The sequence below is a fragment of the Pseudorasbora parva genome, chromosome 8, assembly GCF_024679245.1.
Source record: "Pseudorasbora parva isolate DD20220531a chromosome 8, ASM2467924v1, whole genome shotgun sequence".
NCBI classification, from domain to species: Eukaryota; Metazoa; Chordata; class Actinopteri; order Cypriniformes; family Gobionidae; genus Pseudorasbora; species Pseudorasbora parva.
The window spans coordinates 18734042-18759292 of record NC_090179.1 but is presented as its reverse complement, the minus strand read 5'-3'; the positions used below and the strand labels follow the sequence as shown (position 1 = coordinate 18759292).

Below are 25251 nucleotides of genomic sequence, written 5' to 3'. Positions count from 1 at the left end.
TGTAGATGGGAGGCTAAGACCGGTGGCGATCGGCTTGGGCCTTGGTGTGCACTCTCACTTGGAGCAGAGTCTCACGGGCTCTAGTCCAAGTGTGACAGCACCTCTGGACAAAGGCGTGAGCAGAGGGGACCGCGACTTCGGATTCCAGAATAGGAAAAACAGGTGGCTGATAGCTAGCCTATACTACACTCAAATGATGAGAGGCCCGTGGACGATACTAGTAACGAGTTATGTGCGTACTCAACCCATGGGAGTTGTTGGCTTGGGGGAGGGATTCTTGGAAGCCACCCATCGCAACCCTCTTTCTAAATCTTGGTTGGCTCATTCGGTTTGACCATTGCTCTGGGGATGGAAACCCAAACACAGACTTACGGTCACCCCCAGCAACCTACAAAACTCCTTCCAAAATTTGGAAATGAATTGGGGCCCCCTGTCAGAGACCACGTCAATCGGGAGGCCATGTATGCGAAAGACGTGCTCAATGACAGCCACGCTGTCTCCTTAGCGGAGGGTAATTTAGGTAAGGGAATAAAGTGAGCCGCCTTCGAGAACCAGTCCACTGCGGTCAAAACGACCGTCTTACCCTGGGAGGGTGGGAGGGTGGTGGGTCTCAGAAGGAACAGACAATGGTTGGAGTAACCCATCTGGAGGACGATTGGAAGTCTTACCACAGGCACAAACCGAACAAGCCAAAACAAAACATTGAATGTCACGAGCCATCCCTGGCCACCAAAACCGTTGCTTGACAAAAAAACTGGTATGATTAACACCAGGACAACAAGCCACATTGGAAGAATGACCCCACTGAATAACGTCGGACCGTAAACCCTTCGGCATTAATAATAATCTCGGTGGACCACCGGGCGGAGGCATTACCCCGTCAAGGCCAATTTGACCTTAAATTTGATCTCCATTCGAGACAATGAGTCTCTTGGGTAAAATGCATTCAGGAGTAGACAGGCGTTCAGAGCGGTCAAAAACGCCAACATAAAGCATCGGGTTTGATGTTCTTGGAATGACCAAGTATTCAAAGTGCCCCCTGGGGGTATTAAATGCGGTCTTCCACTCATCCCCCTCTCTTATGCAGACCAAATGATAAGCATTAAGCAAGTCCAATTTTGTGAAGAACGATGCTCCCTGAAACCTCTCGAAAGGCTGAAGACATCAACGGCAAAGGATAAGTATTTTTTACCGTGATGTTATTCAACCCTCGATAGTCAATACAAGGTTGCAGACATCAATCCTTCTTACCCACAAAAATAACCCCGTCCCCACCGGAGAAGAAGCGGGGTGGATGAGCCTGGCTGCCAGGCTCATCCAGAAATATATTTCTCCATGGCCTCCCTCTCAGGAGCAGAAAGTGAGTATAACTTGCCCTTAGGCGGAGACATACATGCAAAAAGTCTATGACACAGTAGTAGGGAGGGTGTGGAGGTGGAGAAGCAGCTCGGGACTTACTGGACACTTCCTTCAGTTCGAGATACTCCTGGGCCACGTTTGACAAATTCACCAGCTCATCCTGTGACACAACATCCTGCAACACAGAACTAGACACAGACGTACAGGCAGACACAAGACAAGAGGCGTAGCACTGATTTCTCCAACCTGAAACAGAATTGTGTCCCCAGTCAAGCCTCGTGAACAGCGAGAGATTACACTGTGTTTTTAAAAGAGAATTATAAATTTGTGAAACCAGGCCTCTAGACTCTTTTCCAGGATAGAACAATCCTGTCAATGGATGCAAAGGTAGTGATGTGTTCCATGGAACGCCGTAAGTTTCCAGATAGAGCTCAGAGGGGATTCCATCTGAGCCTGGGGACTTCCCTTTTTGAAGAGATTCTACTGCCATCTTTAACTCTTCCAATGTTACAGAGTCCTCCAAAAAATCTCTATCTGCCAATTGTAATTTCGGTAAAGTAATGCTATTAAGAAAGGCTTTGCATTTATGCAAATCTACAGGATTATCAGAAGTGCATAAACTCATAAAATACCTGATTAATTTGTTTGGGCTCTGTTATAATATCGCCCCTATTATTTCTTATGGCATTTATTGAGCATTTTGCCTCATTTTGTTTCAATTTCCAGGCTAACAAATGAGAGGGTCTGTCTCCCTGAAAATAATATTTTAGTCTAATTCTATGCACGATGAACTCAGCCTTGTGCAGAGACAAGGAATTATATTCCCCCCTCAGAGCAGATATAATATTGCTTCTTTGGTCCGTGAAATGTACTTTTTGTTGTCCCTCAAACGACTGCACCTCTTGTTCAATCTCTGACATTTTCCTCATTATACGTGCTTTCAATTTTGAAGAGAAAGCTATACAAGACCCTCTTATAAAACACTCGCAAGTCTCCCATAATATCTGTGGATTTTTACAATGTGATCTGTTAATTTCCAAGAACTCCTTAATCTGATTTTTAATTTGCACCATAAACTCTGAATTTCATTTAACCGCCACCTATAACATTTAGGAGTGAAGGTAGAAGACGTAATATTGCAAAGTATTGGGGAGTGATCAGAGATAAGAAAGGGTAACATTGTTATATGCGGAATACTGTTAAACAAAGATGGCGAAACACATATATAATCAATCCTAGAATATGGGTGGTGACGAGCAGAGTAGAAAGAAAAATCTTTCAAATTGTAATTTCTAAAGTGCCATAAATCAACCAAGTTTAAATTGGATATAAATGTTTTAAATGCAAGCGATGAGACTGAGGGAGAGGATTGTCCTCCAGATGATCGATCCATCACTGGGTCTAGATACGACTTGAAATCACCTCCTATAATAAGGGGTATATCCGGAAATTTGCTTAAACTTTTTTCAAGTAATATAAAAAAGGATGGATTAAATATGTTTGGGGCATAGACAGAAGCTAAAAGCATCTTAGTATTATTAATTTCAACAAGTTCACACACACATCTTCCATTCATCAAATTCTCTGTATAGTCTATTGATATCTGTAATTTCCTACTTACTAAAATTAGAACTCCCTTTGTTTTAGTGTCAGCACATGAGTGCGCCACCAACTTGAATCGTCTGTTTTGAAAATGATGGACATCTACAGATTTTAAATGCGACTCTTGAATTAATGCTATGGATACAGATTTACAGTGTCAAAATTCTAAGCATCTTGTGCGCTTGATGGGAGAATTCAGCCCGCGTACATTCAGACCGAGAGAATAACGTATGTCATACAGAATGGGATTTTGAAAGCGTATCTCCATGAGACTAAACATTATGATATCTAACATCTTGAGTGAACGAACAGTTGTGCTGACAGTTATAACTATGTACACCAGCCGCCAGGTCATATAGCGACCCCAAGGCATGAAAAAAAAAGAACAGAAAAACAAAATCACGAGCCGTGACTCTTTTTAGATGGCGATGCAATTAACTTTCCTCATTCCCTGATTTCTTCACATGATGTCCCGTGCATTATAAATTAAAATTACTTAAACTCAATCAAACACCATAACTTCCAGCCTAGGCAGTCATCTCCTGCACATCATCTTCCCAGAGATTGCGTTGATGACCAGTCATCGAAGCTGTTGCTGCAGGCTTCTTTGATGGAGTAACGTTACCCGGAATCTCCTTGGTGTCTAGGAATTTCTCTGCTTCTTGTGGTGTTTTGAAGATCAGAGGTTGGCCGTGATGTGTCAATTTGAGCTCAGCTGGGTAAACGAGGAATGACCTGAGACCAAGGGCAATCATCTTTTTTCGCACTTGGTTGAATTCCATCATTACTGAAGTCGGGATAGAAGGATAGGATTCGTTCCTTGTGTTTCACAGGGTAAGCCTCTCTCGCGCCTTTCAGAATTGACTGCCGATCCGCATAATCCAATAGTTTGAAGATCAAAGTGCGAGACCGCAAAGTTTCAGTTTCCCTCCTATTGTAAAGACGATGTGCTCTCTCAATTTTAATCTCACGACCAGCCAGGGATGGAATCCACAATGGTAAGAACTTCTTGAGAAACCCAATCGGATCTGATCCCTCCTCAGATTCCCGTAAACCTACTAGCCTTAGATTTGAACAGCGGTTCCTGTCTTCCATCTCCGTTAATCTTGCGGAGAGTGATGCAATCTGTCTATTGTGGTCTCTAATATCTTGATTTTGAACACGGACCGTGGCGGGGACAGAATCAAATCGAGAGTTCACCTTTTGAAAGGATTTACCCAGTTCTTCAACATCACGGGCGAGACCGCTAACAGATTCGTTCGCCTGCTTGACTTGACATTTCAGGTCTGTTAGTTGCAGTATCACCAAATTATCTACAGCTCCTTTAACCGCCACCTGAACAGCCTTATTGAAGTGCTGTTGTTGTTCTGTCAAGGCCTGTTTAACGGTTCTTAGAATGGCGTCGTCGAGATCCTCGGTTGATAGTCCTCGGATTTCTTTCAGTCTTTTCTTAATTGGGGAATCTGTCCATTCCCTCTTTGATGCAGATTTGCTAGACGACATTATTAATCAGATGAGTAGATTTTTAGCACGGATTTCTCCAATAGGATGACTTTATGGGGATTTGAGGATGAGCCTAAAAACGTATAACCGCAACGCTTGTCGGGGTCACGTGACTCCGAACTACATGTTATGTTATGTTACTATTTTGTTTTTGGTTCATGTTACATGTTACAGTTTTAAACAAATAATAAAAATGTCTTCTTAATAAAATGAAAAAAAACACAATACATTGTTATGAAGAGTGTAATCATTTATCTGAACTTAAAACATTACATTAACATATTGTTAACACTATATTGATGTAGCAGGTTGAGTAAGTTCCCTCCCCTGTATTTAGAGTGACGGCATTAGCATTTAAAGCCTGTCTATTTAAAACCCTGGCTGCGTCCAAAAACCTAGGCTGCTGACTCGTTGCCTCGCTGCCTCATGTTGGCAGTGTAACAGTTTAAGGATCTACAACAAAATAGAGACAGCTTTGGTGAGAACTAAACAATTACTACAGTAGTGATTTCTCGCTAGAAATGACAAGTTTAATATGTTGGTAAAAATCGTACATTTACACACAAACTGACCTGCAAACTTCTGGACGCCATCTTTTTTCCCAAGCTCAACTGAAACATGAATGGAAAGCACAGGATTGTGGGATATCAAAGGCAGGGAAGTACACATGTACGCTGCCTTCAAAAATGGATCAGATAACGGTATCTCAGGAGGCAGGAAGTGAAGCAAACATTAGATTCGGACGCAGCTTGATGCCTTCCTGCCTTCAAATGTGTCCTCCGAAGGCAGTATTTTCCAGGTTTCGGATGCAGCCCCTGTGTCCTACCTGAGGGTGCGTCATTTCAAGCTCCGCCCCCATGGCGAGAGCACACCACCATTCAGTGAGGGAATGTAAGGTCTGCAGCCCTGCGGTGATGTTTGTGTGCAGGCTGTTATGTGTAGGTTAGCTAAATTCCATTGTTTGTCCGTGTTATTATGGTGTTTGTGGTAACTTGTGTTCATTTCATTCCAGTGATTTTAATGTAAATACGTGTGAGCCGCTGTGATTCGTGCTGTGAGTAGAGCTATGCATTTCCGTGACAATCACTCGGTATATGTGGTTATCCTTTTTGACTAACATTTTAATTAAGTGAGCTAACCAATTGTTGTTTTAGCAGGAGAATCAGTTCCTTCACGGATGCTCGGCATAAATGATGCTGGGGTGACTGTCTCCTGCATGAAATGCGTTTGGGCTCACGCTGCTGTTTTGTTGCTATTACAAGTCTGACTGTTTTATTGCCACTCGGTTTTCCTGAAAGTCTGCTGTTACCACCGTTTCATCTTTGTGCTGTTTAGTTTTATCTTCCTAATAGTAACTGTTTCTGAGATTATCACCTCGGAGGTCTGAGCGGCCTTGCTGGCCAATCTGTTTCCACCGATTTCTACCTGTTTGATACTAATGGCTGTACAGTATATCAGTGCTGTGTGCATTCAGTCAACGTATGTCACCTCTTTCTGACATTGTAACTGGACTGCCAGAAGTCCGAGTGAATGTCAAGTGTGTTAAGTGTGAATTTGTCTTTAACTTAAAGCTGCAGTCCGTAACGTTTTGCACTCTAATGGTTAATAAACAGAACTGCATGCATCTTGCGGAAGAACATTGCAGCCAGAGCTACTTCTCTCTGTTTATGTCTATGGGCGAGTCATGCAGGGACTGTGCTCCTCCGTAGTGGTACCTACCAGTCTGGCCTGAAATAGTCCCAATATAAATGCTTATTATAAGTATACCATAATGATTCAGGGTAAGACAAAAATACGGTTTGGAAAATGGATTCATGTTGTAGATTCACATTATATAATGTTTGTAAATCTTGAAAAAGTTACGGCTTTAATTTAGGGATATTTTCAACTTTCTAATGTTTAATTTGTATTCTGTTATTTTGGGTTTCTGTTCAGATTGTCTTTCATCGTGATGTGTTTTTTTTTTTTTTTGTAACAGGAGCTGAGAGTTTCTGGAGGGTAACGTCCTGCTGCCATTGTGTGGTTCACAACTAGTGCTGTGTTTTTTTGTATCCAATCTTCACGTGTTGTCCACGATGTGGACATTGGGCCCAACCCTCCAGATACCTCCACTTCTGGTCATTTTGTATTATTTGTATTGTATTGTATTGTATTGTATTGTATTGTAGTGTGTGTGTGTGTGTGTGTGTGTGTGTGTGTGTGTGTGTGTGTGTGTGTGTGTGTGTGTGTGTCAGATGCAGATTGGCGACTCCTGCTCTGAAGTTTGTCTTTCCTAATTCAATATTGATACAATAAAGTGGTAATCTTTCATACATGTGACTGCGTCTCTTCACCCATATAGATAACGAACCTGTGGTGTCTGAACAAAAGAGAATTTACTTGGTATCGTCCCTGGCGAATTTCCTTGCTAAATTAAATCTATAACTCTCCCCTCGTACTGCTAAATTAACATAATCCACATAAAATGATTAAAATTTAATGAAATAAAAAAAAGTGTTTCTAGTAGTTTTAATACTTAATTTGCAATTAAAAACTGTGTTCCACTTTCACAGTAACAAATGACAAACAACAGTGTTGCAATATTTGACAACAGTGCAGGCAAAGCTACTATACACTAACTTACAAACAATTCAGGATGATCAGATGTTCTCATCTGTACAGATAAACTATTTGCCAAAAGGTAATGAAATGCACATGATATTCCAACACGATCTTATAGTCATGCGTATAAATAGTACGAGTGTAAAATCTCGTGGAATGGATACGCCAAAATGAGTTTTGGCATGCAAATGCTACGCAGTTTTTTGCGTGCATATGATACGCACTTTATGGCGTGCATATGACACGCTCTTGGGTAGGTTTAGGGTGGTGGGGGTTCGTATGTATAATACTGCCAAGATGGCACAGACCAATCTGTTTAATCCTATATTCATGGTGCTGAAACCTGTGTGACGTCTCCAACCAGAAGCCATAGAGACCCAGACACAAACTGGAGAGAAACTTGTTGAAAGGGTCCCATTAGAATATGACAAACACTGATGTTCCATATACTGATTCAGACAATCTCTAAAATTAAGTCATAGCACAAGTCATGTTCTCTTTAGTGATAAATAATTCTGATTGCTAACACACTGAGCTCTACTTTTATAATGTTTGTTAGTCTACTGTAAGTGGAAGACAGTACTTTTTGTCTTTCAGATTTATAAAATTAGCTAATGAACGCAACTTATAAAAGTTTTAAAAAGACTTTAGAAAAGATGGATTGCAGTTTGGCTGGTGTGAACTTTTGTCAATAGAACAAAATTTCTTCAAGGAGGAAAGTCTCAGAAATAACCAAGTCTGCTAAACACAGAGCACTTCACACAAAGCCTGGCCTCTGAGGAACAGAAGAAATGCAATACAACGCCATTCAGACATTTTCACTTAACACAAATACAAGAGTGGTTTCATGATCACTATGATGAAATCCAGTCCCTTCCATTGTCTCCTCAATTACCAGAACTAAATTTTTTGGAAGAAAATAAGTTTGCATAAAAAATAAATTAGTAAATAAATATCTGGATTCGTTTGAAAGCAGTTAAAATCATATGACGTTTGGCATCTCCGCTGGTGACAAACTCAATGATTTTTCAGAAAGCTGCAGTATTTAATTTTTCTTCCTTGAGAAACTTCCTCATACCCACAAAAACATATCCTCCTTTTCAAAGCTAAATGTTTAAAGACGTGACAAAGGGGGATGAAAACATTGTTGTCTTGTACTGTTGTCATGGAACATTTGTGAATATTTGAGATGTAACTGATGAGTAAGACTAAAACCACTTTTAGATTCACTTGTTTTTAAAATGATTGATCTGACAGGACTGCCCTATAATTAGGCTATTATACTTTGTGTCATGTGAAATCCAACAAAAGTTTTGTGGTGTAGACTTTCAAACTGTTCTGTACTGTCATTGATGTTTTTAGTGGTTGAAATTGACAGACACAAACACACTGATCGCTGACTGAATCAAGTTTAGAATAATATTTTACTTTATTTTAAAGTGATGTAGTTACTCAAATAAGTACTGAGTATTGAGTACTGAGTACTGAGAACCACATGTACTTACTATAGAGTTACGGTTAGGGCTGGGGTTTGGTTTAGGGTAAGTTACTTGTAATTAAGCATAATTTACTGTTATTACTAGAGTAAGTACATGTATTAACATGTTACTACATCACCCTTAAAATAATGTGTTAACTAATATTTTAGCTTGAGAGCATTATCTTTTTTTAATAAAATCAAAAGAGGCATAAGGATTAAAAAATCAGCCATAAAACGAGCAAGATATCATGCACCACTAGACGGTGTACAGTAATTATCCCACTTACTAACATTTATTATAAACTTTTGGGTAACGATCAAGTAAAAAAAAATAGCCTGTCACTTCTGGTAACTCATGAACTTTTAAAAAAAAAAGACGTTTACGTAAGCAAAAAATCAAGAGCAGAATCAGAACATGTGTTTGGAACAAGATGAGCCGGATTATCTTGCTAGTTTTTCACGGTCCACAAAAATAAAGTAGTTATGTTTTAAAACCAGTTTTACTTCTTCTAAGCAGACATTTTTTCTTTTGCTTTCTCAGAAGTGTGACTGAAAGAAGCAAAGGCATTTTTACTTGTTTCTCAGTGGTTATGTAAAAAATCTCACACACTCAGGGATTCCCAAAGTGTGGTGCACGCACCCCCAGAGGAAAAATGTATTGTAATTTTTAATGGGATTTTTCATACAATAAAAAAAGACAATATGATCGCGGAAGATTTGGTGTCAAAGTTAAATGTAAAACTGCCTATTTAAATGAGTGAGTTTGTCATTGTGTGTTGTTGTGTTTTTCATTAGGAATAATAGGCCAATTAACCTACAGTTCAAGCAACCCGCCCCCGAGTTAATTCTAAACAGAAACTAAAATCTGCTTTGCCGCACAGAACGCGCATTTACTTACGAGCTGTCATTCACAGTGTGCGCGCGGTTTCAGTTCATGCAAATGGAAGCTTAACTTTCATAAGAATTCATTGAAAGTACTCACTTTGCTCCACTCTGTTATTAATGCGGGAGCAGCCGTGTGCATATGTTCCTTTCGGTTAGATAGAATTAGTGATTTAAAAGTCCAGTCGGTTAAATAAACTCTCCCCTTTATGGAACAATACTAATAAATTGACAGATAAGAAACCTTTCACATCCCCACTTTGGGCTGCTAAGGGAATTTGTACACTGGGAGACATTTATGGTAAAGATGGTTTATTTTCATTTAATAATCTACAGACTTTGTTTGACATACCTGGTTCTTCTTTTTTTCTTTATTTGAGACTGAGATCAGCCATGAAAACTTATGGAGTTCCATGGAACACATCACTACCTTCGCATCCATTAGCAGGATTGTTCTATCCTGGAAAAGAGTGTAGAGGCCTGGTTTCACAAATAATTCTCTTTTTAAAACACAATGTAAACGTTTATCAGTTGAGATAGTATGGGAAAAGGACTTAGAGCAGGCTGGACTTCGTCCTGATTGACTCTATATATGGTTAAATATGAGTGAAACATCTCGAAATTGGAGTCATCAACTTATTCCTTGTAAAACTATTCATAGAGCCTATGCGACGCCATATAGACGATACAGAATGGGATTAATATCTGACCCTAACTGCACTATAATATATATATGTCCGTAACTGGTACAATGTATCACATGTTTTGGGAATATTCAGTAATAATTTTTTTTGGACTCAAGTTTGTTGGGACTTAGAACAACTGATTAACCATAAGATGACTCCGGATCCTTGCCTGTGCTTGCTGAATGATGTTTCTTCCCTGAACCTTACACTCTCAGAAAAAAAAGGTACAGTGCTGTCACTGAGGTGGTACCCTTAGGTACAAAAGTGAAAAGGTACATGTTTGTACCTTACTAACCCCTAAATGGTACTAGTACCTTAAAAGGTACATATCAGTACTTTAAGAGTGTGTATTAATACCTTAAAGGTACATTGTAGTGCCTTAAAGGTACATATCAGTACCTTTTCGGTTTTGTACCTTTAGGGTACTGGCCTTTTTTCTGACAGTGTAGTATGGTAGACAAAAGGATTCTTTTTTCGGGTTTCACTGCTGTAAAGAAATCAATAATTGCACTTTGGTGGGACACTAAGGCAGACATTTTAAGACTGTGGTTACTGAATATGCAACAAATAGTTACGATGGAATGCTCCTTAGCTAGATTTAATAAAGCTAAACCAAGAAAGGTACAGGCCTGGCAAAGAGCAGTAAAATGTATTTGTGACCTCTTTATTAGGTAGTGGGATGTAGATGCATCTCCCTGGCATGGTGAAGTATTTATATCTAGGGTACAACTATGTCTTCTAAAATATGCATAGGTGTTATGTAAGCAGTGCTGTCAGAATTTGTTTCTTATGTTTTGTTTTTAAGTTTTGTTGTTGTTTTCTGTTTGTTTCTCATATGTTCTTTTGGAAATCGAATAAAAAGTAAGTAAAAAAAAAAAGTCCAGTTGTTGATACCGGTATTACCGGTGTTGTCACACATTGATTAACCGGTGGGAATTTCCACAGTCACATCTCTATGCATGCCAACTCGCTTCATTCATTCTATATATATATATATATATATATATATATATATATATATATATATATATATATATATATATATATATATATATATATATATATATATATATACTGTCAAGTGGGACGTCTTATGATAAAGTTAGTGACGAAGGAGGAGAGGGACCAAGAGAGAGTGAGGATTTGGAGGCAAAAGAAATGGAGAAAATAGAGAAACATTTTATGTTTGATCTCTTTGTTACTTTATTATGTTGTGGATCGTGTGTAGGCTAATTTTATTGTCGCACTTGAAAAGTTTCAGATTGATCCTCGTTTTTATTTATTTTATCTATCTATCTGTCGTATTTAATTAATTAAAATATTGTCGATAGGGGCGCAACTTAAGTATACGCTTCTATGGGTCGTATTTCAAGGAAGTGACAAATGACCTATATAGGCGTATTGGTTAGAGGACATATGATGATGCTAGCTCCACAGTCATTGAATAAGGCGGCCTAGTTGCTGCAATGTTTCTTTTATGCAGCTGAAAATAACCATGCTTTCTGTTACTGAGCCTGTGTCTGTCACATCCTCTTAAAAGCAGAAGCTTGTGCGTAGCTTTGTTGCATTATTTTGAAACTTTTTTGATGTTGTTATTGTCATTTGTGTTCTGGTTATTTGCGCATGATTAAACATGGCGATAAAACAAAGTTTTTTTGAAGTGGGGTGTATTTGGGGTGCTCCAACCCGTTCGGGACATAGAAGGGTAAAAAAGTTTGGGAACCGCTGCTTTAGTTCAATCGCAACATGGGCGGGAACAAAACGCCCCTTTCCGCTGATTGGTCAACCAAAGATCAGGCCGTGCCATACTTATCTCAAGAACTCCGCTCTGCGCAACAGAATATATAACCCTTTATCTATCTGATACACGGATTATTACAGAGTTTATTGAAACTACATTTAATCTCGTTCGTTCTTATCAAACAGCCAGACTAATAAATACTCGACACAACCTGTTAGACCAGGGCAGAGCCTATGCAGAGCTTTCTTCTATATTCGCGTGCAGTGAAATACTAATTTATCGTATTAAATATAATTAACGTGGCATCTGCTCTCACTAGCTAAACTATTTGGCACACTTATTAGCCTTTTTATTCAGCTGGCCAACTCTCAATCTGTGAGGCTGTACGGAGAAACTGGCCTAAGTGCAGAGCAGAATCGATTCAAGGGTCAAGTCAAGTCATCTTCATTTATATATAGCCCAGCGCTTTTTACAATACAGATTATTTCAAAGCAGCTTTACAGTGATAATACGAAAATTAATAGACATCGTTTGTTTTGGCTTCAACAGCTCTTTATTAAATATTGCCAGTAGGTGGCAGCAAGTCACTGTGTTAATGAATGAGTCATTTCATTCAATCGATTTGCTCGAAAAGCTTGATCATTCAATAATACAAAGGCTGTTAACTACGAATTAACTAGGTTAGCCTACTCTGTGCGCCATAAGTTGCGAGTCGCACATGATTTGGTTTGCTTTGCAACATAAAACATTGTTTGGAGGGACATACTCGGTGTAAATGAACACTGGACTGTTCAGGACTGTTCAGGACTGCTGATCATTTCACTACAACATTCTCTCTGTTCTCTTCAGGGAGTCGAGTATTTTTTGCACACATTTCAAGAGTTGATCAGCTAAATAAAACAGGCGGTGTGCCCAATGTGACAGCAGATGCAACGTTAATTAATTAAAATTTATTATGACAAACAAATTCCACCGCATGCAAAATCATAGGCAGAAGAAATAATAAATGTGTCGTGCCATTGATTAATCTGGTTGTTTGATGAGATAGCCTATAGACCCAGATGAAACTGTAACTGTATTTTTTAATTGTTTAAATGTTTATGATTCGATTAGCATTAGCCGGTGGATGTGCTCTGCTTTACATGTAAACGTGCCTTGTGTGTGTCTTTACAGTTATGTTTGGGCTTTATTTTAAGTCCATATAAGTTTAATTATATAAATAAAATAACTAGCCTACAAATACTTTGTATATTTTAGGGATTTTTTTGTACCAGTGGTGAAAAGGAATAAGGATTCTTTGTGTATATGTTAATTCATTTTGTAATTAATGAATTGTTAGTGCATCATAGTGTCTAAACTCATGTTTAACTAACCATACACTAACACCAACTCATGGCTTGTTAATGTATGAATATGTCATGACTTTAACTTGAGGGGGCACATCATGGTTAATTCATTATTAACTAACCATGCATTAACATCAACTCATAGCTTCTTAATGCATCGTGTCATGACATGATTAATTCACTATTAACTACTTACCAAATTCAGCTCATGATTTATCATAAACTTACTATGAAATTCACACGTAACTAGTATAACTAGTATTCAGCCCAGTTAAGAGAACGGAGGTACTGTATCATCATGGCCTATGTCTGGGTGGAGAGAGAATCGTACGGATCCCAGCAGACGTTCCCTCACTTCCGGACTTAACTGCTTGTTTCCTGTTTGGTTATTTTTTGGGGACTGATTCCTCAGAAACTGTTATAAGTCACAGTAGGTTTAGTTTGATGGGAAAGAGATCACAAAACAGACTGAGACCTTTTGAGATAAAATATAGCAGACTTAGATGATCAGTGAAAGTAATGAAAAAAATCTTGGCTTTCAGTAATATTTATGATGAAGCTTCTGATAAAAATGGTTTAAATTATGACAATAATTCATTTGAAAATGTATTTCAAAGTCAAAATATCTTTAATTCCTTCTTAGAGAGTCTGTTTAATGTAGTTTACCCATACTTGTTTATTAATGCATTAATCACCAAACATGTACTAACAGTAATGCTGCTGTATTCATGCATGAATCATTATGACTCATGTCTTAATTAAGGATAGCTCCTCATTTGTTCATGATTAGTTTATATCTTAACTAATCATGAGTTCATGTTGAGTCAACTATTAATTAATGCATTAACACATGCGTATTCATGTCCTGTTATTGTAAAGTGTTACCGAGATTTGTTTCTTTATTCTCACAGGGAGGATCGAATATGTGATAAATAAACACTTTCTTAGTTTTTCCCTTTAGAAGACAAAAAGGGAAAAGCAAATTATCCGAAGGTACACGGACCGGGAAGCAAGCACATTTTGCAATATGTTAATTGCTTCAGTTGTAGCACAATCCCTCACCATGATTGCAAAGTTGCAAATGTGGTAAATATAGGCAGGTTACTTCAGTGTACACACAAATGACTTCCTTTTACACTGAAATTACTTGCTTTTACACTGCCTTCCATTTGCACTGAAAAGTTCACGCACATCCACATATGAAATCACTCGCATATACTTTATACACAACTAAAGCATGCATCCAGGTTTCATTTTGTATGTATGCACGTTTTATGGATGTGTATGCTCGCATCAAGTTTATATGTATGTGCGAGTGTTTATAGGTATAGATGCATAGAAGTTTATATGTATGTGCGAGTGAGTATAGGTGTGTCTGCGTGCAGTGAGTGTATATGCATGTGCGAATGTTTTATGGATGTGTATGCGAGCATCAAGTTTATATGTATGTTCGAGTATTTAGAGGTGTATACGCATGGAAGTTTATATGTATATGCAAGTATTTATAGGTCTATGCGTGCGTCAAGTTATTCACAAGTGTGTATGCATTTATTACTAACATTATATTTGTGTTTGTATGGATTTCTTATTAGAGTGCACATGTATTTCATATTTGTATTTTGAACATCCAATAGTATGCATGTATATGTGAGTAATTTATAGGTGTATATGCACGTGTGTTATGTATGTATTGATAAGCGAAGTTTGATTTAAATCCTACGTGGCGCGTCATAATGTTGCGTTACGTTGACAGGACAGAAGCAGTGTATTATGGAGAGCGGGAGTCGCATGCGCCCAACTGCAGTCCATTGTGCAGTCTGGCAGCGTTTGTGGGAATTGAAATTCAAGAACCGTGAAGCCTGCTACTAACAAATGTTACGTGTTTTTGTGTAGATCCAAACCTTATAATTACTAACACAAACGTCTCTCCTGAGAAACTAACACAAACGTCTCACCTGAGGTTTTTTCAGGAATTTAACTTGCGCCGGGCTTTACAGTGTTTTACAGAGGCTGCGCAGGCGCAGTGTTTTTTTTTTTTTTTAATGCGAGTGATGATTGACAGCGTCTGTCGTGTGATTGACAAGTGATGTTTTATTTTGCATTAGTGTATCATAATTTGAGCATGTGTAGTGAGATCATGTGACTATGGTTAATGCGTCACTATCGGTTAAGATGTGGCCAATCAGTTATTGCCCCATTGGCATATATAAACTTGTTGTCCATGCCTCCTGGAGTGCATCATGGTCAACCCCGCCCCTTTTGTGTTGTCACGGACTATGGAGGGTGATGAGTAATTGTAAATTTGAGTGTGTGCGATGTCCTGCTTACTTCCAGTGCGGTGTGCCTTCAGGGCTCCCATTGGTATGGTATTGCTCTTTAACATAACCCTGATTGGAGTGCCAGCTGTTGCTGTTTAACAAGGATATTGAGTGACTTTTGTAGATAACGACAAAGTATTACTTCACTGGATCATTGAGTCTGTTTTTTTGGACGTTGAGCAGGTTTCTTGATGCTTCCTCTCAACAATCTTTTTCTTCACCTCTTGCTCTTCGAGCCGCGCTGCTGCTTTTGGCGTCCGGGTACATCTGTGTCAACCATACTTACATTAAGTGGGCTGGATGTTTTCTGTTTTTCTGTTTACTGTTAATATTCTTTGTTTTCTTTGTAGACTTGTTTGTATGAGTTATTCTGAGTTTAACTGCAACGGTTTGGTACTTGCAGTTTGGTGATTTTTATTTCCTGTACATTTACATGCATTTGTAGTTTTCTTTCTTTAATGTGAGTTGTCAGTATTTATACTTGGTTTATTCTGAGTGTATTGTAAATCGTTGCTTCCTTTCTTTGGGTTATATTTGATTTTGTAAATTGATTGTTTTCTTTACACTTGTTTAATTTATTAATTTTACTTTCGTATCTTCTTCTTTAGGAGCTGTGGGCTTCCTGGAGCGGGCAGGTTCTTTACGGCATTACAGGCTTTACATCACCAAAGGCTGTCATTCTTGCTGTGTCCTTTAGTTCACTGTCACTAGTTTTGTGTCTTTACAGTGAACTTGGTGGGTGTGATTCTGATTGGCGTGGTTTCCATTGTATGCCTGTTGCGGTTACACGAGCCTGCTCTCCAGAGGAAGCCTCAGCCCGTCAAGATTTATTGTGAATTAATTTCTTCTGTTTCCTTACTTTCAGTCCATGACACTTGTCCTTCTGGTTTGAAATAATTGTTGGCCAACATTCTTAGAAACAAATAAATTATATCTTGTACGGACCCCATGCCTCTTGCCTCTCTTGGTGGAACACCAATGCTTTATTTCTAAGGTTTTCCATTAATACGGGGTGGCATAGTCATTACAATCGAGCCACATGCTACACATGCAACTAAGAAGATGTGCATTTGTGGATCATGTGACACGCATGCATTAATTGACATATTTTCTGCATTGATCCCATTTGATTCATTCGGTTATGCCGTCACTCGCTACATCATGACGCAACACCAATCAGGATTGGCCTTTTTTCATTCAAGCTTCAGTAGTATCACGCTAGGGTGTTCCCCGAAGTGTCATCTACGATGACGCAGTGTCTCGTTACCTCTCATGGAACATGGGTTATATTCATAACCCGAGACGTTTTCCTATGTTCACATTTCTTAGGTTTTTGTGTGTGTGTGTGTGTGTGTGTGTGTGTGTGTGTGTGTGTGTGTGTGTGTGTGTGTGTGTGTGTGTGTGTGTGTGTGTGTGTGTGTGTGTGTGTGTGTGTGCTATTCAGTGCTGTCTTTACATTTCTCTATCTCAATGACAGGTTCTGTCAGTAAAATACAGTACAAACAGTAAGAGTGTACATTTGAATCTTTTCCATTCTCTTGCAATTACACTCACACATACACTATGATGTAACTAACAATTGACAATAATTTTCATCAAAACTTTAGCCATGGTTTCCATCAGAACATCCCTCCCGAGTAAACTGTTATATTGACAACATGACTAAACAATTTGACTGTATATCCGTACACAACGACACAAGTACTTGTCATTCTGATGGCCCTGACATGTTCGTTGACACAGATATTTACTTTTGAGAGATGAACTAAGGATTTTGAGTAAGAGAGTGGCTTTTGCCATGCTGGTGCAAATTTGCCATGCAACATCCATGGTGTTTTGCTATTTATACAAATTGTTTTGAGAAATGCACTTACTGTTTTGCACATTGTGAGTTTGATTCGAGAAATGTACCAAAGCGACAGAGAAAAACTGTATTTACAACAGATTACTAGTACTATTAATTTTATTAAATAAATTAATATTTAAAAAAATTGTATATTTAATAAATAATAAATAATATATTTATGTAATCGATATTGGTCATTAAAAAAAGGTAAATCAACTGGTCTCTTCTTTTCAAAACATTTAATCTCTGTTCCAGTAATTCAACATTTTTACCTTGGAAAATAGTTTGAATTGGATGGGTTCAACATTGGATCTGCGATCATGTTCTCCAAGAATGACATGGTGATAGCCAACCCTAAAAAGAGAGTGGTAAAGACAGAACTAAGTGTAAAAGGAAAGAGTAACAGTATCTATTAAGAACTAATGTATGAGACATTTGTCAGACTGAAGACTCTTACACAACAGCGCAGTGAGCAGCAGTGAGAACCCAGTTCTGGTTGATCAGGGATCCACCGCAGAAGTGGAATCCGTTGGGACGCTGTTTCAGAGGTAAAAGCATTGAGAACATGACATTACTCTTTGAAAAAATCAGAAAAAAAGCATTATAAAAGCCAGTCAATACACAGTTACCTGGAGAGAGACCTGCCAGGGCAAAGAACCAGAGATGGCATTCTGTCCGTTCACAATCTTTCTGCCAATCGTCTGTGGCCTAATCGCAGGCACTCCACAACCTGTTGATAAAGAACTGAAGAATTTCACACAAGAATGAAGCTCTTTTTGTAGGTTTTGAATTTTTGAGAATATATATATATATATATATATATATATATATATATATATATATATACAGTCTTGTTCAAAAAAATAGCAGTACAATGTGACTAACCAGAATAATCAAGGTTTTTCGTATATTTTTTTATTGCTACGTGGCAAAAAAGTTACCAGTAGGTTCAGTAGATTCTCAGAAAACAAATGAGACCCAGCATTCATGATATGCACGCTCTTAAGGCTGTGCAATTGGGCAATTAGTTGAATTAGTTGAAAGGGGTGTGTTCAAAAAAATAAAAAAAGGTCATCAATTTTGTGAAGAAACAGGTGTGAATCAGGTGGCCCCTATTTAAGGATGAAGCCAACACTTGTTGAACATGCATTTGAAAGCTGAGGAAAATGGGTCGTTCAAGACATTGTTCAGAAGAACAGCGTACTTTGATTAAAAAGTTGATTAGAGAGGGGAAAACCTATAAAGAGGTGCAAAAAATGATAGGCTGTTCAGCTAAAATGATCTCCAATGCCTTAAAATGGAAAGCAAAACCAGAGAGACGTGGAAGAAAATGGAAGACAACCATCAAAATGGATAGAAGAATAACCAGAATGGCAAAGGCTCAGCCAATGATCACCTCCAGGATGATCAAAGACAGTCTGGAGTTACCTGTAAGTACTGTGACAGTTAGAAGACGTCTGTGTGAAGGTAATCTATTTTCAAGAATCCCCCGCAAAGTCCCTCTGTTAAAAAAAAGGCATGTGCAGAAGAGGTTACAATTTGCCAAAGAACACATCAACTGGCCTAAAGAGAAATGGAGGAACATTTTGTGGACTGATGAGAGTAAAATTGTTCTTTTTGGGTCCAAGGGCCACAGGCAGTTTGTGAGACGACCCCCAAACTCTGAATTCAAGCCACAGTACACAGTGAAGACAGTGAAGCATGGAGGTGCAAGCATCATGATATGGGCATGTTTCTCCTACTATGGTGTTGGGCCTATTTATCGCATACCAGGGATCATGGATCAGTTTGCATATGTTAAAATACTTGAAGAGGTCATGTTGCCCTATGCTGAAGAGGACATGCCCTTCAAACGGTTGTTTCAACAAGACAATGACCCAAAACACACTAGTAAACGGGCAAAGTCTTGGTTCCAAACCAACAAAATTAATGTTATGGAGTGGCCAGCCAAATCTCCAGACCTTAATCCAAATGAGAACTTGTGGGGTGATATCAAAAATGCTGTTTCTGAAGCAAAACCAAGAAATGTGAATGAATTGTGGAATGTTGTTAAAGAATCATGGAGTGGAATAACAGCTGAGAGGTGCCACAAGTTGGTTGACTCCATGCCACACAGATGTCAAGCAGTTTTAAAAAACTGTGGTCATACAACTAAATATTAGTTTAGGGATTCACAGGATTGCTAAATAAAAAAAATGTTTGTACAAAATAGTTTTTAGTTTGTACAGTCAAAGGTAGACACTGCTATTTTTTTGAACACACCCCTTTCAACTAATTGCCCAATTGTACAGCCTTAAGAGCGTGCATATCATGAATGCTGGGTCTTGTTTGTTTTCTGACAATCTTCTTAACCTACTGGTAACTTGTTTGCCACGTAGCAATAAAAAAATATACTAAAAACCTTGATTATTCTGTTTAGTCACATTGTACTGCTATTATTTTGAACAAGACTGTATATATATATATATATATATATATATATATATATATATATATATATATATATATATATATTTATATATATATATATATATATATATATATATATATATATATATATATATATATATATATATATATATATATTTATATTTATATATATATATATATATTTATATATATATATATATATATATATATATATATATATATATATATATATATATATATATATATATATATATATATATATATATATATATTTATATTTACCCATCACTTTTCTTGCAACCTTCTAAAGGAGACACTTACCCAGAGCAGAGGCCACCAGGGCAAAGCAAGTGATGGTGAAGATCATGATGTAGATGAGTTTGTGATGTCTCACTGTTGCACCTGTTGCTGCTCTCTTTTGCTTTTATATAATTTACAGCATCTATTACAGTTTTCCTCAGTCGCTTTGGTACATTTCTCAGATTAGAATTGAAATTCTCAAAACTCACTCAACATTGCATCACATGTGCACATCAAAAAACATGTTTCTCATTACTTTGAACAAGTTGCAAATGCTTTGGTACATCCATGCAAATGATTATGTACAATGTTGATCAAAATGCATTATATTGGGTCTCTGTTGAATAGTCTAACCCCCCACAACATTAAGGCACAAGCTTATAGCATAAGTCTTTACATGAAAACGTTATCGTAATATGTCAAGCATATTTCTATACTTTTTATATTTCCATTAGACTTTTTTCTAAATCTGTCCTGATTTGGTAAATTGCTCCCATGTGAATCTTGACTTTCTCTAACGAAGGTGCAGGTATATATATATATATATATATATATATATATATATATATATATATATATATATATATATATATATATATATATATATATATATATATATATATATACCTGCTAGTTGATGCATACAGTTTTTCTTGTGTTCACATTTCTTCTTTAGTTTTTTGTTTGTTTGTTTGTTTTTTGTGCTATTCAGTGCTGTCTTTTCATTTCTGTATCTCAATGACATGTTCTGTCAATAAAATACAGTACAAACAGTAAGAGTGTAAATTTGAATATTTTCCATTCACTTGCCATTACACTCACACATACACTAACATGCAGGGCCGCATTAAGACTATAAGGGGCCCCTGGGCTTTTACCTCTTGAGGGGCCCTTCATCCATTGGAACTGCTTAATTAATCGTTAAAAGTTATGGTCCCACGCCTTTTACCCCACCAGGTGGCAACAAGTGACTGTTAAATATGCATTTGTCATTGAATCATTCTCAATTTTATTCAATCTTTTTAATCACAAAGCCTTTTATTTTACGGGAATAAATGGTATTTAAAAACATCCAAATCTATAGGTCTGTTATATAAAATACACAAATATAAGTGAAAAAAGTGCACTTCCAGGTACTTAAAGACACCGTGAATAGGAACTTAAATGTGCTTTTAATATATATATATATATATATATATATATATATATATATATATATATATATATATATATATATATATATATATATATATATATATATTTTTTTTTTTAAATACAGAGATAGTATGTTAAAAACACATTTTAGTTCATATTCATGGTGTCTCAAAATGTTCTTAAGATTATCGTCGAAACGTATGATAAGGCCTATTTAATTATATGTAGCCTATGCAGAATTTTTTGTATCAACGTTGCCATACATAAAAATTATTATATTCCACAGCTCTAGTGTGGTGGCTAGCTAACTACTGGGAGCTTGTTGTTAAGTTTAAAAGGAGTTAATTATTTTGATAGACTATCATATCTAGCTACTGCTGCCCACCTGCTAGTATATCACAACCTACCCATACATGGTGGTGATTCCTTTTCCCCTTCACCATCACTGTTCTGATGTTCTACTTTATCTTGCACTGTTTTTCTGTTTTGCGCACTACTTTTATATTACAAGACATTGCTGTCACACAGTGGCGGAGCCAAGATTTTTTTTTATAGGGGTGGCCAGGCAGGGGCTAGCAACCATACTGCGGTGGCACAGAAATCTTTGTTATTTCAACATAAAAATTAGTTTGACTATTATATACTGGACTGTTTTACTGCATACAACACAAATAAATACAGTTAATTTGTACTTAATTGTAATTGAGATAGTATAGTGAATAAGATCATGGAATACTGAGTGAATTTGACAATTTCTTAGTGTTATTCCCCACCTCCAGGCAAGGGGCTTACATTATAGCTAAAGTTTAACCTGCTCAGTCAGCTGGGTTCTGGTTCTCAAAAACCCAATAGCTTGTTCTCCATTGTTGCATCTTTCATGATGAGACATGCAGAAAACTACATAGCCTAAATTATTCAATCTTCTTTGAATTTTATATAATCAATTAACTCTTCAGCAGTTCTGAGTTAGTCTGTAAGGACTGTTTCTAAACCTTGCAACTGAGAAAGTAAAGACTGAATGTTAGTAAAGTAAAGACTTTCTAAATTGTCAAAATAAATAATTGCAACAGTTCTGTCAAAAATTAAACTCAGTAAAAGAAAAAATTGTGTTCTCTATTGAATCCCTAAGAATATGAATTTATTTAAATTATATAATAAGGACAGAAGTCAACATTTTATTTGATGCATTTAAATATTATACATTGTTGTTTTGTATAGGCTACTTTACAAGTTAAAGCAAAATAAGCGCCTATATTTCAGTATAAATGCACAGTGCTCACATTTATTTGAGCATTAAAAAAAATCATATTATCAGCTTATGCCTTCGCCTATATTGCTATATTACATGGCAGAATATTTTAGCACAGTTTTGATGCAACTTTAAACACGTTTTGTTTTATTGTTTTATACCATAATAGATTACTGAAATACTACGATTTTGCATGTTGGTAGTTTCTTTTGTGCTTTATTTGAAATGATATAGCCTACAGCACGGCTGAGCGCGCCACATTTTCGCGTGATATTCAAGAGTGCGCTTCTCTCGGAATCTAACAGAGGTGTCACCAGTTTTCACATACGTCTTTTGAGCGAACATAATTTTACCGGTGAGGGTTCATGATTATTGCGGATTATTGAGCGGAGTCACACCGGTCCGCTCCGATCTTTCTCGTCAGAACGCCCTTGTATTGAAAAATGGTCGGGTTTAAATCGGGCTCGTAATTACATATTAATGTGTCGGGCAGGGCCGGGCTCGGACAAAATAAGGGGCTCGGTAGGGTCGGGCTTGATTTTTTGAGCTCTAAGCTCCAACTGTGACTGTTGATTGCAGGGTTCATTGAGTGAGAGGGTTTGACTGACATTTTTCCAGCAGGACTTGCAAAGCCCGCATGTACATTCAGCGCGATAAAGCGTAATTTTAAAGGGACAGCCAACATATTATAAAATACAGTTAAAATATTTTCCGGCATCATCGGGGCCCTCCCCCAGCCCGGGGCCCTGGGCTTAAGCCCAGGTAAGCCCGTGCATTAATGCGGCCCAGCTAACATGTAACTAACAATTGACAATAATTTTCATCAAAACTTTAGCCATAGTTCCCATCAGAACATCCCTCCAGAGTAAACTGTTATATTGACAACATGACTAAACAATTTGACTGTCTTATCCGTACACAATGGCACAAGGACTTGTCATTCTGATGGCACTGAAATGTTCGTTGACACTTATATTTACTTTTGAGAGAACTAAGGATTTTGAGTAAGAGAGTGGCTTTTGCAGGTTATCCATGGTGTTTTGCTATTTATACAAATTGTTTTGGGAATGTAATAAAACGACTGAGAAAAACTGTAAGTGGGACTTGATCGAGGTCCATCCCAGCAGGTCCAATGAGCTCATAGCTGGGGAATGCTGAGATCTGTTATTGTTAGAGTCATTCTGCATCTCCATTGTTTAGATCTGGTGTCTTGTGTACAAAGAGGATAAATTATTTGAAGGGGTTTTTGACTTCTATTTCCTTGACAAGCATTATGATTTCACCTCTGTATTCACCTCATTGTATGTTTTGAGTGGGAAGGTTTTTTTGTTGCTGTTGTGAAATGTTAATTTTCATGCAAAGTGTTTCCTTAATGAAGTGTTTCAGCAATACGTGTGCTGTAAATAAGCTGTTTTCCCATAAATCATGTGATCTTAACTAATCCCTTATTCAACCTGGCAAGCCGTTTAAGCATATGATACAGAAAAGGAAGGAAGTGAAATTTTCACACTTTGATTATAGAATTTATGAGAAGTGGGCTTAAGTGAAACTTAAAGTAATAATATCAGTTCCCTTTCGGGGAACTCGAGCTGCATCGAAACGCTGTGAGAATGCCTCTGCATTAATGCGTTGTGAAGCGCGTGTAGAACCATTCCATCGGAAGATCGATCGATCGTCGGCGTGATGACGTCAACGACCGGAAGCTATAAAGCATCCGTGAAAACAAACAGGAACTAGCTTCTGTGCCTTCAGCAAGCGATCTGTGTGAACCTGTCTGTCTATTTGGTGTTTTTGTCTGTCTATTTAGAAGATTTTTCCACCCTTTTGTTAAATATACCCTTATATTAACAAAAAAAGAGAAAATAAAAGATCAAAAATGGCGAGTGAAAGCAGTCAGTTTAAGAGGTGTGTTCATCCCTGCCCACGCTACATCACAGGTGGGGATACACACGCTCTTTGTGTTGCCTGCTTGGGAGCGCAGCATGCCCAGGCAGCCCTCGAGGGGGCTGCTTGCGAGCACTGTGAAAGGTTACCGTTAAGAACGCTGCGCTCCCGCCGGGCACTCTTTGAGGAGGGTGCCTCGGCTCGTGTTCCCCGCGGCTCTGGTCCCGCTGCTGCTGAGGCAGAGCGGAGGCTGCCCTCGTGGGGTTCACAATTGGCCGTCGCAGAGGGGTTAGAGACGGACACTGCGTTATCTCTGCCCTCACCTGCACCGTCCAGCGGCTCTTCTCGGGGCTTGGAAGCACGCATTGCGGTTTCTTCCCCCCCGAGAGAGTCGCCGGTGCTCCAACTATCCAGCTCCGAGGAGGTGGACGTTGAGAGCATCGCGACTGAAGATTCGCCACTTCAGTCCCCTGCGAGTGAGGAGCTCGTTGAGGTTCTGACGCGAGCAGTGGCCAGATTAAACATCGACTGGCCCACTGAAAGATCTGAGGCAGGAAGAAAGCGTACTAGCAAGCTAGATGAAAGATTCCTGCCTTCTCGCGCTTCAGAGCCTCAGCGCCGGGGCCTGCCGTTCTTCCATGATTTGCACACCGAGGTGGCAAGATCATGGAAGAGACTGGCATCATATAGAGTGTTCAGCCCGCAGACTTCGGCCTATAGTAACATCACCGGGCGGAAACAATATGGTTATGGGGCGATGCCAAAGGTGGAAGAGACGCTTGCAAGCCATCTCTCGCCTTCCTCGGCATCGTCCCTGAAGGCCCCGACTTTGCCCACCAGACCCTTAAAGACAACGTCGGTACTGGTGG

The 25251-nt window shown here is 38.3% G+C and overlaps 1 protein-coding gene across 1 annotated transcript; it reads right to left on the bottom strand.

The window, feature by feature from the left end:
* Positions 1–1237: 1237 nt before the first annotated feature.
* LOC137084501 (chymotrypsinogen 2-like) lies at positions 1238–20161 on the bottom strand. The gene is made up of 5 exons (XM_067450774.1): positions 20116–20161; positions 17994–18094; positions 17822–17901; positions 17637–17718; positions 1238–1534 (listed from the first exon to the last, which is right to left on the bottom strand). The coding sequence occupies exons 1-5, from the start codon at positions 20159–20161 to the stop codon at positions 1238–1240; spliced, it is 606 nt and encodes a 201-aa protein (XP_067306875.1).
* Between the last annotated feature and the right edge of the window lie 5090 nt (positions 20162–25251).